Source organism: Budorcas taxicolor, chromosome 11 (genome assembly GCF_023091745.1).
Source record: "Budorcas taxicolor isolate Tak-1 chromosome 11, Takin1.1, whole genome shotgun sequence".
In the NCBI taxonomy this organism is placed as follows: domain Eukaryota; kingdom Metazoa; phylum Chordata; class Mammalia; order Artiodactyla; family Bovidae; genus Budorcas; species Budorcas taxicolor.
The window spans coordinates 103,079,718-103,094,911 of record NC_068920.1 but is presented as its reverse complement, the minus strand read 5'-3'; the positions used below and the strand labels follow the sequence as shown (position 1 = coordinate 103,094,911).

Here is a 15,194-nt window from a genome sequence, read left to right as displayed (position 1 = left end):
CATATCCCCGTCATTCCTAAAGCATGTTCTTACTTTCTAATATAAAGACATTCCAGGCTTATCTTGTATTTCATCTGCAGCCCTGAAATGGCCATTTCTCTATGAAGAACTGGTTCCTTTTCATGGAAAATGATGGAAAAAAGATCTAGGCACTAGGTGTACCCATTGCTACTGTGGCATTGCTGCTCCCAAGCCCTCTCATGGCGTGCATGTGTACACATACACCTATATATTTACCTACACATAGCACGAGCTTATACCAGTACTTCCAATTCCAACCTTCTAGTTTTCTCCCTTTCCGTATTTGCAGTTCCTTTCTGAGAGAAATCTGGCCCCTATTAGCCTTAACATTTTACTTAATAGATCATTCCCCTTGATAAATAACCAATCTTCTATTGCCACATCTTTACTCAAGATCACTGAGATTCCCCTCCCTCCTACCCTCAAATGTTCCTAGGCTCCACACTGTAATCCCACACTAGGCCAGCACCTTTTCTCCCTGTGGCAGATGTAACTCTTATCTTGTGCAGAATAAGCAAATGATTTTTGTTATGAATTGTTCAAGAAGGGAGAGACACAGGGAGCAAGTAAGTTAGGAAGGCAGAAAATGAAAATCTTTTAAAAAGGTATTTTGGTACTATACAGAATTATCATTTTAAAGGACAGTTACATATGCAAATATATTCAGCTATAGCATTCCATAAAAATGTCTACTGTTTCTAAGCAACCAAAACTGCCTTCTTCTGTAAGGCGTATGCTATAAATATAAGAAAATCTCAAATGTTTTAAAAGTCAGATAGCAAATTTCTGTACGGCTTTAGAATTTTTTCCATTTATTATATTATCAAGAAAAAAATCATTGTATACAAGATATTACAAAGGTAATAAAATATTCTGTACAAAAGACATTTTGACATTTTAAAAATGAGTTCATCTTTTAAGTCTCAACATTAAATAATTAAACACTGAGAACTTTTAAAAATCATTTTTTCAGTGCTCCCAAATTCATTAGTCATTAAGAAGCATATACAAATATTTAAACAGTTAAAAAAATAGAACAGTGATTCTGTGGAGATTCATCATAGTTAACAGTATTTTTAAGTACACTTTTTTAAAATGGAAATCATCTAGAAAAGGATTCATCTGGTTTGAACCATGCATTTAAGAATGCCCATCACCCAAAAACTCGGTGTTTTCCTTTCTGTCTCATCTTAAAGCTGTCTGAAGTGTGCACCATGTGCTCAGTTGTGTCTGGCTCTTTGCCACCCCATGGACTGTACTACTCTGTCCACGGAATTCTCTGGGAATGAATACTGGTGTGGGTTGGCATCTCCTCCAGGGGATCGTCCCAATCCAGGGATCAGTGACTAGTATTTTTATCTAATTACCCAATAAAATCAAGTGTGTCACCAATGAAGTCTCCTGAGACTAAATTTCATAAATAGATCCTCAAACACTCCAACTTATTTTTCACTACATTTTATGCAAAGCTATAATGTTTGATTAAAGTTTAAGAAAATAAGATGAATGTTTGCTACCTTTAACAAAAATTTGTATTTTATTGATCTGCCCGTATTCGTGAGAACTTGATTTACTGAAGCACCAACATTTTGCACTAATTACTGTTTATTACTGATAACATATAGGTGTTTAATGATTATTTATTCTTTAAATTTCTGAAGTCCAATAGTAAACTGAAGTTGTAGAAGTAAGACATATAAGAATAAAGAGTATAAATGCTACTCCTTTTAAATATATAATTACTAGTAGGTTGTTTTTTTTCAAAACTATAGACATTTAGAATAGAAAAAATATTTAGAAGAAATAATTGTTTTGTACCTGTGTTTTATTAGTGAAGGTAGTGGGGACATGATTACTATTGAGATTTGACTTTACTCATTGATGTTAAGTTTGTACTTTAAACTCTGCTAAGATGTATTAGTTAAAATATTAATTTGACTGAATCTTAGACAAAGGCATAAAACTGGACAAAACAACTCATATATTTATCTCTGATTCGCTGCCCACATCTGGGCTTATAATGTAAAAAGCATGAAATTTTCTGTTACATGCAATGCAAAAAGCATATACTCCATCTCCAGAAGCAAAACAGATCAGAAATCTTTCAGTGGCCACTTCATTAACTATGATGAGACTCCTTTTTAGGAATATAGTCATAATACTCACAATCTGTAGTCAATTTTGGCAAAGAAATTAAGAGTTAGAATTTGAGAACTAGAAGTCATTAATTGACCTTATCTTCAGTATACAATAGGAAATGTTCTTGAAAGGATACGGCCAAATGCAAGTCCTGCAGACCTGGCCTTGGCGATAGCTAGCCATTCTAAAGAGAAAGTCATCTCAGGGTTCTTACTAAAGAATCTAACCCACAGTGATTTGTCACTCTGTGAACTGGAAGAAATGTCTGGATTGGATCTCCAAGATTATCAGGGCCATAGGACATATGCATATGTTGGTTTACTAACGATATTTGATTTGTACTATACAGTTTACAGTGCTTCTTATGCATTATTTTACTTAATACAACACACCTTGTGAGGTAAGTAGGCTGGGAACCATGTGTTTTATATCTGAAGAGATGCGGTAAGTAGGCTGGGAACCATGTGTTTTATATCTGAAGACATAGGCCCATAGGAAGTGCCATCTGCAAAATAGTATATAACTTCTAAGAGGCAGAGCTGAAGACTCAAACCCAGATGTCCTGACTGAAAATTACTCTTTCCATTTCTGTTCTTTACCACCACACAGTAATTTTTAAAAATCCCTCAATAAATCAATTTATGGTAGAAGAAATTATTTGGGACTACTAGGCACCCTGGATCACCAATTCTAAGTCTTAACATGGACAGCATAGTTCATTTTTCTGAAGCATTAGGTTAGAAATAACCCAGCTGTTTGTTGTCCACTAAGGCTCTGAGTAGGGAAGCCCAGCTACCAGTGCTGAACGCCAATTAGAGAGTAGGTTCTGATGACAGAAATCAGATAGTGGTTTTGAGGTTCTTTCCTGGCAAGTGGCAGGAAGGAAACTTCTGGGGATATAGAAATGATTATTTACATATGTCAAAATTCACCAAGCTATAAATTTGAAATTAGCCTACTTTATGCACTTTACTGTATGTTATCCCTCAAAAGAAAAAGACTGACATCTTTGAGAGCAAGTCTGTTGTTTCATTCACCTCTATGTCATTTCTAGCCCCTAACATGGTGCTTTGCACATCAGATATTCAAAAATGTGATTGGTTACATTAATACTGGAGTTTCTGTGCAAGGGGAATGTGCTGAGGGAGTGCACCAAAGATGAGATTAAACCTGCCACATAGAGAGGAGTAAGCTCAGAGATACGAGACAGTTATCCCAAGAACTGTAAAATTTCTACCTAATACTCTCGACACTATAGGAGGTAGAGGGTAAAGTATTTCACAAGCCTGGTATTCACTGCTTTCCCTACCAGATTAAATACCTTTCTCTTTAAAAATCATATACTTGTCCACGTTTTTTATAATCACATCTATGTCAGTTTCATTCTTTCCCTCTCTTAATATTACCATTTATTTAGCACCAACTAGGGATTGTGCTAAGTGATGGAGTGCTAAGTGATTGTCCCAAAGGTGAATGAGATAAACTATGTAAGTGTATAATTCAGTGTGAGGAGGTCTGCAATGGGGACATGTGCAAAGCTGTGCCTCGGCTAGGGAGGCAGGACATAAACCACACAGCTCTCGAAGGCCATTTGCTATGGCTGTGAAGAGCAGAGTAAGAGTGGATACCATGTCAAAGGCATGGAGGCCTGGTGACCTGAGAGAGGTTTTTGTTTGTTTTTCAAGGAATGCTAACTACGGAATACTGAAAAATACGGAAGTATGGGGATTTTTTTTTTAACTGGAGCAATATGGAAAAGATTCTTGTGAGGGAAGAAGAATGAAGGCCTAAACTAAGAAAGAAACAGGAGTGAAGCAGGGACAAATGCAAGAGAGTTTTTTAGAAGGCAAATCCAAAAAGACGTGATAACTCTTTCAGTGTGAGGACAAAAAACAATAAAATATGATTCCAAGGTTTCTATTAAATATCTTCAGTGGCAGGGTACATGGTAATGCCATTAACGAAAGTAGAGAATGTGACAGGAACAGCCAGTTCTTGAGAGAAAGCTGAAGCTTTCTTCTGGGCACTCTTGAACTTAACCAGGGGAAAAGATAGCAACAACCGAGCACTGGGATCGAGAACCTGGAACAAAAGTCAACCTCAGAGAGGAGTACCCTAGGAGGGAGTGGTCGAGAGGACAGGTTATGAATAGGTCGAGCAGAGTGAGGGCTGGTAGAAGACACTAGATTTGACAAGGGAGGGTGTCTGGTTACTTCCCAGAATATCCTAAGAAAATAGGAGGAGCAAAGAGAAAGCCTGACAGGCTAAAGAATGACTGGGAAGTGAGCAAACAGGCTGAACGCACTTCATACAGCTGGACAGTGCTGGACGTGAAGGGAGGGAGCATGACAGCAGTGGGAAAAGTGTTTATTCTTGCTCTTTTAGGCGAGAGAAAACATTTACTGTGTTTATACAAGAAAAGCACCTAAATGTTACATGAGGATACAGAAACAAGATGGGAGAGAAAAGGAGGGATCTGCTATATAAGAAGAGCTTACAAAGCAAGAGGTCCTTTTTTCCTCAAAACTGAAAATGGGGTGATAGAAAAACAGATGAAAGTATAACCACATTTAGAGAAAAGAAGTAAGCTGCCAGTTTTTAATTATAAAATAAAATTTATGATCAATAAATAGCACCTGAAAAATAAAAAAACCTTTGGAAATACTCTGAATACAAACATAAGCAGGACCTTACTTCCACTTAGACAGGAAAAACCCTGCAGAACAAGTTGGTTGTTTCAGTTAAAATATCCATTTAGCTATCCTAAGAGTGTTTAAGCTGATAAGTGCAAGTTAATACAAAATTATAGGATTCTGTATTTTAAAAAGAGTTCATCATCTATAAGCTACTGTCTGGAGATATCCTGGGTTCATATTTTGAACAAGAAAGAAATTATGCCTTCAGATTTTTTTCTGGTATGTTCTACTAAAGTATATTATATGCTTATGATTTTTACAGTTGTATAATAAAAGTATGTCATTCTGAAATCATAACTCAGAAATATTAGTGAGTTAATCTTTATTGCTTCTCAAACTCTACTGACCCACAGTCTTATCTCGCTCTCCCTTCTCATTTCCTGGTATCACTCAACTCAGAATTTTAATTTTTATGACATTTGCACATTCCTCATTTTGACAAAATTGACTAGTTTTTAATCATTCCAGTTAATTTTTGGTTTGGTTGGATATTATGCTATGCTCAGTCATTCAGTTGTGTCCTACTTTTTTGCGACCCCATGGACTGTAGCCCACGAGGCTCCTCTGTCCATGGGAATTCTCCAGGCAAGAATACTGGAGTGGGTTGCTATGCACTTCTCCAGGGGATCTTCCTAACCCAGGAATCAAACCAGGGTCTCCTGCATTGCAGGCAGATTCTTTACCAGCTGAGCTACCAGGGAAGTCCCTATATAAGTGAAAAGACATTGTTTCTAGCTAGGAATATGCTCAACAATTGTGGTAGGGTCTAGTTGTAAAATAAACTAGGTCTTTAATAAATTACTTAGCATCACAATTAAGATTACTGTCCAAATTCTATAGTCATTTTGTCACTGGAATTACTTTGCTTTCAAATAGTTTTGAAAGCAAAGGAGTTATTACTCATCAACCTGAATGACTGATTCTGATACACATGATTCTGATATAATAAACTGAATGTCACATGAAACAGACTGAAACGTCACATGAACTATAAAAATCATAAACATTTAATAATTAAAACTATTCTTTCTTTCAAAAACCAAAGTTCTATTAGTAATACTTTGAATGCTCAATACTTACTAAGTGTTTAATATGAAGCAGACACAGTTCTACAAATGCAGGATTCAACAAAAACAAAACTTTGCCCTCACGAAGCTTATATCCTAGTATAGGAAAACAAATATAAACAAACAAACAAGAGTCAGATCATGATAAGTGTTACAAATTTAAAGGAGGGGAGACATGGAGTACCAATGTATATACAGTCAAGGAAGGCCTTGATCAAGTAACAGCTGAGTGAGGCTGAAGGATGCAAGGTGTGAGCTACATATACAGCTGAGAAAAACATTAAGCGCAGAGGGAATACCAAGCCCGAAGGGCCTGAGGCAGGAGTGTACTTGGGTTTTTTGGTCAAAATTCATTTTTATTAATAGAAAATACACTTAATTCCAGTTGTTATACTTAAGTGAAAGTGAAAGGCACTCAGTCGTGGCCAACTCTTTGTGACCCCATGGACTATACAATCCACAGAATTCTCCAGGCCAGAATACTGGAGTGGGCAGCCGTTCCCTTCTCCAGGGGATCTTCCCAACCCAGGGATTGTACGCAGGTCTCATGCATTGCAGGCAGATTCTTTACCAACTGAGCTACCAGGGAAGCCATTGTTATAATTAAAGTTTCTAATTAAAAAAAAAAAATCACCTCTTAATAATCCTGTTTTAACTAAGACAATGAAACTGTGGCTTTAAAAAAAAGTACTCAGCACCATTTACTCATTTAGTTTCATTAGCTGCTTATAACTGAACTTGGTGTTTTTGAAGAGGAGTGCTGAAGCCAGAGAGGCTGGAGTTGAATGAGAAGGGGAAAATGGTAGTGGATGAGGTGAGGAGAGGAAGGGAGTGTGGGCCTGCTAATTTAAAGGACTTTTGTCTCTACTCTGAGTGAGATGGGGAGCCACTGGATACTTTTGAGCAAGTGAATATGATTTCATTTGTTTTAGAAAGAACAACTGTGGCTACTGAACAGAGAACAGACTTGGAGGAACACAAAGATGTAAACAGAGTTTGGGGAAGTGATAATTCAATCTAGGCAAGAGAAGATATGGTCTGAAACAGGATATTAACAGCAGAGGTCAAAAGAGGTGGTCAGCTTTGGATATATTTCAAAGGTGGGGCCTACCAGATTTGTTGGTGGATTGGATATATGGGAGATAAAAAGAGAGAAGCAAAGATGACTCCATTGTTTTGAATATGAGCAACTAGAAACATGGCACTGCCATGTATTGAGGAAGGACAAGCAAGTTTGGGAGAGAAGATTAAGAACTCAGCTCTGAGTGTGTGGAGTTTGAGCTTTAATTAGAATTTTATGTAGACATGTTACACAAGCTGTTCTACATACACACACACGTGCGCTCTCTCTCTCTCTCTCCAAGTCTGGAGTTCAGGGGTGGGTCTAAGCTAGGGGTAAAAATTGGGAGTTGACAGCATGAAACTGTATGCGATCACAGTGAGTTGGGACACAAAACAAACAGAAGAGAAAAGGTCCAAGGTAACTTCTTCCTCTTAAAACATGGATGTAATTTTACAAAACTTAGCAATGGCCCCAGGACTGGAAAAGGTCAGTTTTCATTCCAATCCCAAAGAAAGGCAATGCCAAAGAATGTTCAAAACTACTGCACAATTGCCCTCATCTCACATGCCAGCAAAGTAATGCTCAAAATTCTCCAAGCCAGGCTTCAACAGTACGTAAACCGTGAACTTCCAGATGTTCAAGCTGGATTTAGAAAAGGCAAAGAAACCAGAGATCAAATTGCCAACATCCACTGGATCATCAAAAAAGCAACAGAGTTCCAGAAAAACATCTACATCTGGTTTATTGACTAGGCCAAAGCCTTTGACTGTGTGGATCACCACAAACTGTAGAAAATTCTTCAAGAGATGGGAATACCAGACCACATGACCTGCCTTTTGAGAAATCTGTATGCAGGTCAAGAAGCAACAGTGAGAACTGGACATAGCACAACAGACTGGTTCCAAATTGGGAAAGGAGTACGTCAAGGCTGCATATTGTTACCCTGCTTATTTAACTTATATGCAGAGTATATCAATGAAATGCTAGGCTGGATGAAGCACAAGCTGGAATCAAGATTGCTGGGAGAAGTATCAATAACCTCAGATATACAGAGGACACCACCCTTATGGCAGAAAGTGAAAAGGAACTAAAGAGCCTCTTGATTAAAGTGAAAGAGGAGAGTGAAAAAGATGGCTTAACACTCAACATTCAGAAAACTAAGATCATGGCATCTGGTCCCATCACTTCCCAGTTGGTGTTGGACAGGGAAGTTGGTATTGGACAGGGAAGCCTGGTGTGCTGCAGTCCATGGGTTCACAAAGAGTTGGACACGACTGAGCGACTGAACACAACTGTAAAGCTAACGTCAAGCAATTTTAAAGGTATAGATCTAAACAGCACAAAATGTAGAGAACTCCCATACCCTGAAAGCTTACTTGAAAGCTTACTGCCTTCTCCTCAACTTAGCATTTTATTTTTTTTTAATTTTTTATTTTTGTTTATTCATTTGTAAAGAGTATTAAATTTGTTATAGTATTGTTTCTGTTTTATGTTTTGGTTTTTTGGCCACGAGGCATGTGGGATCTTAGCTCCCCGACCAGGGATTGAACCCACGCCCCCTGCATCGGAAGGTGAAGTTTCAACCACTGGACCGCCAGGGAAGTCCCTCAACTTAGCATTTTAAAGGAAGTTTGAGTTACATGTAAATCTAGCAACTCTAAAAACCCTCAGAAAACCCCTTAGGGGTCACCTTGGGGTTTATTTTAGGGGTCCCCCAAAATAAAGGAATTAATTTTTCCAATGACATAGCCATTACAGGTTTTACCTTAAATTTGCTTAAAAGCAAATATCAGTTCATTCATTTAACTAAGAATACATTAATACATTATAAAAGAAGTATAAAAAAGCATACCTGAAAAAACTGAAGACTTGCTCTAATGTTCTCCCTCAGTCTGTCCTGAGGAAATGAGGCAGACTCTCAGGATAGAATTCCCACCACACTCTGTTATTATTAAATGTTTCAAAAGAAGAAACAGTAAAGCTCTTTTAAATTTCTATTTTGGAATTTCCTTTCTGACTGTTTGCAAATTTGTATTCTACATACCCAAAGTATGTATGGGTTGTTTCTACATACCCAAAACAACCCAAAGTTAGTTTTTTTTTTTAATGGAAAACTTGATTTTATTCATTATTTAACATGTCAGATTCATCATACATTGGTTTATGTAAATTTCCTTTGCATGTAGGACTCCACAATGCATCACAGCCCAGGAGTTCAGTCTGTGGGATTTATCTACTTTTGAAGCAAAAGCCTTCTGGAAATGAATACTAGACTTTTCCTAACTCTTCCTGAAGTTAGGAAATGAGTTCCTCCCTCTCTTTTGGTTACAGCTTCAAGCACTGAACGTTTGTTGTATTTCAACACAGTCTGTCTCAGCAAAACAAGAAGCTCCCAAGCAAAGATTGTCTGTTAGAGGAACTCCTTACATACCTAGTTATAAGTACAGCTGACCCTTGAACAACATGGGGGTTGGGGTACTCACACACCATATAGTGAAATATTTGTTTAAAACTCTACAGTTGGAGTAACACAACACTGTAAAGCAACTATATTCCAATTAAAAAAAAAAAACTGTATAGTTGGTCCTCAGTCTCCATGGTTTTGCATCCATGAATTCAGTTCAGTTCAGTTCAGTCGCTCAGTTGTGTCCGACTCTTTGCGACCCCATGAATCGCAGCACGCCAGGCCTCTCTGTCCATCACTAACTCCCAGAATTCACTCAGATTCACGTCCATCGAGTCGGTGATGCCATCCAGCCATCTCATCCTCTGTCATCCCTTTCTCCTCCTGCTCCCAGTACATCCCAGCATCAGAGTCTTTTCCAATGAGTCAACTCTTCGCATGAGGTGGCCAAAGTACTGGAGTTTCAGCTTTAGCATCATTCCTTCCAAAGAAATCCCAGGGCTGATCTCCTTCAGAATGGACTGGTTGGATCTCCTTGCAGTCCAAGGGACTCTCAAAGAGCTTTCTCCAACACCACAGTTCAAAAGAATCAATTCTTCGGCACTCAGCTTTCCTCACAGTCCAACTCTCACATCCATACATGACCACTGGAAAAACCATAGCCTTGACTAGACGGACCTTTGTTGGCAAAGTCATGTCTCTGCTTTTGAATATGCTACCTAGGTTGGTCAGAACTTTCCTTCCAAGGAGTAAGCGTCTTCTAATTTTATGGCTGCAATCATCACTGGCAGTGATTTTGAAGCCCAAAAAATAAAGTTGACACTGTTTCCACTGTTTCTCCATCTATTTCCCATGAAGTGCTGGGACCAGATGCCATGATCTTCGTTTTCTGAATGTTGAGCTTTAAGCCAACTTTTTCACTCTCCTCTTTCACTTTCATCAAGAGGCTTTTTAGTTCTTTTTCACTTTCTGCCATAAGGGTGGTGTCATCTGCATATCTGACGTTATTGATATTTCTCCCAGCAATCTTGATTCCAGCTTGTGCTTCTTCCAGCCCAGCGTTTCTCATGATGTATAAGTTAAATAAGAAGGGTGACAATATACAGCCTTGATGTACTCCTTTTCCTATTTGGAACCAGTCTGTTGTTCCATGTCCAGTTCTAACTGCTGCTTCCTGACCTGCATATAGGTTTCTCAAGAGGCCGGTCAGGTGGTCTGGTATTCCCATTTCTTTCAGAATCTTCCATAGTTCATTGTGATCCACACAGTCAAAGGCTTTGGCATAGTCAATAAAGCAGAAATAGATGCTTTTCTGGAACTCTCTTGCTTTTTCCACGATCCAGCGGATGTTGGCGATTTGATCTCTGGTTCCTCTGCCTTTTCTAAAACCAGCTTGAAGATCTGGAAGTTCACAGTTCACGTATTGCTGAAGGCTGGCTTGGAGAATTTTGAGCATTACTTTACTAGCATGTAAGGTGAATGCAATTGTGCGGTAGTTTGATCATTCTTTGGCATTGTCTTTCTTTGGGATTGGAATGAAAACTGGCCTCTTCCAGTCCTGTGGCCACTGCTGAGTTGTCCAAATTTGCTGGCATATTGAGTGAAGCACTTTCACAGCATCATCTTTCAGGATTTGAAACAGCTCAACTGGAATGCCATCACCTCCACTAGCTTTGTTTGTAGTGATGCTTTCTAAGGCCCACTTGACCTCACATTCCAGGATGTCTGGCTCTAGATGAGTGATTACACCATTGTGATTATCTGGGTCGTGAAGATCTTTCTATACAGTTCTTCTGTGTATTCTTGCCACCTCTTCTTAATATCTTCTGCTTCTGTTAGGTCCATACCATTTCTGTCCTTTATCGAGCCCATCTTTGCATGAACTCTTCCCTTGGTATCTCTAATTTTCTTGAAGAGATCTCTAGTCTTTCCCATTCTGTTGTTTTCCTCTATTTCTTTGCATTGATTGCTGAGGAAGGCTTTCTTATCTCTTGCTATTCTTTGGAACTCTGCATTCAGATGCTTCTATCTTTCCTTTTCTCCTTTGCTCGCTTATCTTCTTTTCACAGCTATTTGTAAGGCCTCCCCAAACAGCCATTTTGCTTTTTTGCATTTCTTTTCCATGGGGATGGTCTCTACGCCCCAACTGTGACATAGTAAAGAAAATCTGCATATAAGGGGACCATAGGTTCAAACCCATGTTGTTCAAGGGTCCAAGGGTATATGAATATGGTATAGTCTCAGTCAAGGAAACATAAAATGTTACATTTATAAAGGTAGCATCAAAATAGTTACCTTTAAAGGATTTAATTCTTAAATCACCATTTATATCTTACAAGTTAACTTGAAAAAATTCAAATGGAAATGAATCACTCAATTGTTCATTTTGCATAGCTCCAATACCTGAATACTGACTATTTTGACCAAAACTATGACTGTTTGCATTAGTACCATTTGATGGTCCTGCCTCATTTATCATACTGTTATCTGCACAATTAAAGTCAGATCCCTCAAATGCCTCTGACTGTGCAATAAAAGCAGTAGTACTAGAGCTGGTGACTGTTGACATACTGGAAGAAGACATCTGATGGAGCTGTCTCAAGTCTCTTGGGTCTAACACTGAATTACAAGAAGGATTTTCAAGATTCATGCTCACAAGTCTGGGATTATCGGTCTCCCTCATGCTGTCATTACTGGGTGTTATCATGTTCACAGGGCAGTTAGGCAGCATGCTGGCATCAGAAATACCATATAAGTCAGCTGGTGATACAGATGATGCTTCCATTCTACCTATGTCATTAGCATTGTTATAAATGCAAGCATTAGAAGCATTCAGATCACTCATTTCCAGGAATGGTGGGATAACTTGTGAATTAGAGGAAAGTGTCCCTGTTGAAAAACCACTCAGTGAATTTGTATTGACTGAGCGTGAGGTGGGGTGGGCGATTGATGACCAGCCTGAAGAAGACTGAGTACCCATTGGTAGTATGGCTGAAGCAGGATGTGACAATGTACTTGAGATGGACGCAGAGGAGGAATAGTAGGATTCTGCTTGACTTGAAACAGGCCTGGAAGTTTCTGGCAAAACTGCACCATGAGAAAACAAGTTTGGTTCTGTGGGGAAGGAAATGTAGTTTTACAAAACTGAAATGAACAAAATTCTAAATTAAAATTATGTAAACACTCATAAAAAAATTTTCAAGGAAATCAATGTAACACTTCAAATAAAAATGTTAAATAGGAGATAATTATTAGATAAGTCCAAAACTGAATTCCATAATACTGTTTTACAAATGCCTATGAAATAATTTGGTAAGTTATTTTGGCATAGAAAATTTCATTTCAGTTAAATGTGGAAATCTAGCTTCTGAGGCCTTATAAAGGTATTTTTGAAATGTAAAAGATAAATGTCAGAATTTCACTTAATGGGCCTCTAAATATTCAAAATCATTTCATATTCTCTTCTTCCAGGAGAAAATGGAGGGATGGAGGAAACATTAAGGATGATTGAGAAATCTACATAAATTTCTAAGCCATATTATGATATAACTCACACTAATGTTCTATAAAATTTTCAGAAAAAAATGCAGTAGTATATTTAATTACATATTATATGACTGCTGTACATATTAAACCAAGAACAAGCACTGATTTAAGAACATAAAAAGAAAAAAAAAGACTTCTAATTAACCCTGGATAATGATCTAAACCAGAAATTGGCAACTTTTTTTCCATAAAAAGCCAGATAGTAAATATTTTAGGTTTCGTGCATCATGCAGCCTCTATTGGAACTTCTTAACTCTGCAGCTATAATAGTACAAGAAAAGAACCATAAACAATATGCAATCAAATGAGCTGTGTTCTAGTAAAACTTTATAAATAAATATAGGTAATTGACCAGGACTAAACCACTTCTTTCATGACACGCTGTAATTAGTACAATTACCATCATAGGAATGAAATGTAATTTCTCAAACAATAAATCCCCAAACATAATCACAGTTGCTAACAGGACTTTCAGAAGCTGAGATCAATTCATTAAATATTCGTAGCATGAAAAAAATTTGTAGGAATGGAATAAATCAAAGACTCAGTTTTCATTACTAAGAATAGAATTCTAGTATATTGTGCAAAACATTGGTCTCTCTGATCACAAGGAATACGGTATCGGGCATAAAATACCTTTTTTGATGAATCTTCCTTCTCCAGTTGGTCCTAGGGGACTAGGTCTAGGTCTTTCAGGAAAATTAACTCCTGTGATAAATTTTTTCCATTATTAAATATAATTTGAAAAACAACAGTATACCAGTTAAAATTTGAAAAACTGAATAAAGAAAAAAAAGAAAAACCCCAAACCGAATTTACTTAAATACCAATCAAACCAAAATATTCTTACCACAATCCTGCCACAGTTTCTGGAAAAGCAGAGTTGTTTTTTGTTTCTTTGCTTTATTTCCATACGTGTCTGGTTAGAAAGAAATCGGGAAAATGTGTGAATATCAATGAGTATGCTTTGCTTCCTCTCCTTTAACACATATATAGATGTTTTATTCCTACATAGAAAATGCTTTAAATAAATGTACATAACATGGATTTCTATGTGTCACAAAGTATGTCCCAAATCAGTAATAAAGGGCATTTTTCTCTTAGTAAAAAATAGTTTATAATATTCATCTTGTTTTATTATAACACCTACAGGTTAACCAATGGTCAATTAATGGGCTAAGGGCAGATTAGGACCAAGATGGAGACCACTTTCTGAGTGGCAAGTTTGCCATCTATCAAGAAGGTACAATAAGGACCAAAACAGAATCTCAAATATAAAACAACTTCTGATAAACAGTTTAGATATGTTGAAATTATCCCAGATACCTTTCCTAAGAAAGAGATTCAAAGAGCACAAAGATGAATCAAAAATCAACAAAAAACTTTAAGGAAAAGAAAATTGTGAATACATAACATGACTATATTCTAATATATCTTACAAAACAATGTTCTTAGCAGGACTAAGAAACACATAAACCATTAACACAAAAGGTCATACCCTTTTCATCTGGCAGGTATCTAAAGTCCATAGATTCACTAACTTCCTGATCGGAAGGTCGCCGCAGCTGCATCTTCACTGTTACGGGTTCTGTTATAGCTTTGCAGTATGGCGGAGTCTTGAAAACAATGGCTACTTGACGGTGTACGTCAGCTTGTGAAAAGACACCTTTTGCTTCCCACTCATTCAACACAAACCGAACTTCTATGTCGTCTAGTGATTACAAAAACAAATAATTCGAACACAAAGTAAAATGTACCAATCAATTTAAAATATATTCTGAATTCAATGAAACAAACAAACAAACAAAACCCAAAAAATACCTTTCTGAACTTTGTCACAGAGTAGAAATATTTCATCTCCTCCTTTGACACTTCCACAGTTCTTATTTACACGACAAATCCTTAATTCTGCAGTATTAGGAGCACCTAAATACAAAGGATTTTTTTTAATGGGTTGCTACCTTAGTAATTGAGTTAGACAAGGTTGTGGTCCATTTGATCAGACTGGTTAGTTTTCTGTGATTGTGGTTTTCAGTCTGTCTGCCCTCTGATGGAGAAGGATAAGAGGCTTATGGAAGCTTCCTGATGGGAGAGACTGACTGAGGGAGAAACTGGGTCTGTTCTGATGGGTGGGGCCATGCTCAGTAAATCTCCAATCCAATTTTCTGTTGATGGGTGGGGCTGTGTTCCCTCTCTGTTATTCACTTGGCCAAACTATGGTGGAGGCAATGAAGATAATGGCAACCTCCTTCAAAAGG

The 15,194-nt window shown here is 37.6% G+C and overlaps 1 protein-coding gene across 1 annotated transcript in view; it reads right to left on the bottom strand.

Moving 5' to 3' along the window:
• Positions 1-11,722: 11,722 nt before the first annotated feature.
• REL (REL proto-oncogene, NF-kB subunit) overlaps positions 11,723-15,194 on the bottom strand; it is a 36,664-nt gene continuing 33,192 nt past the window's right edge. The window contains exons 6-10 of the mRNA XM_052648239.1: positions 14,758-14,862; positions 14,435-14,647; positions 13,787-13,855; positions 13,573-13,644; positions 11,723-12,504 (exon numbers count right to left, since the gene is read on the bottom strand). Of these exons, the coding sequence (XP_052504199.1) occupies positions 11,723-12,504; positions 13,573-13,644; positions 13,787-13,855; positions 14,435-14,647; positions 14,758-14,862 (1,241 nt within the window). The remainder of the gene's footprint in view (positions 12,505-13,572; positions 13,645-13,786; positions 13,856-14,434; positions 14,648-14,757; positions 14,863-15,194) is intronic.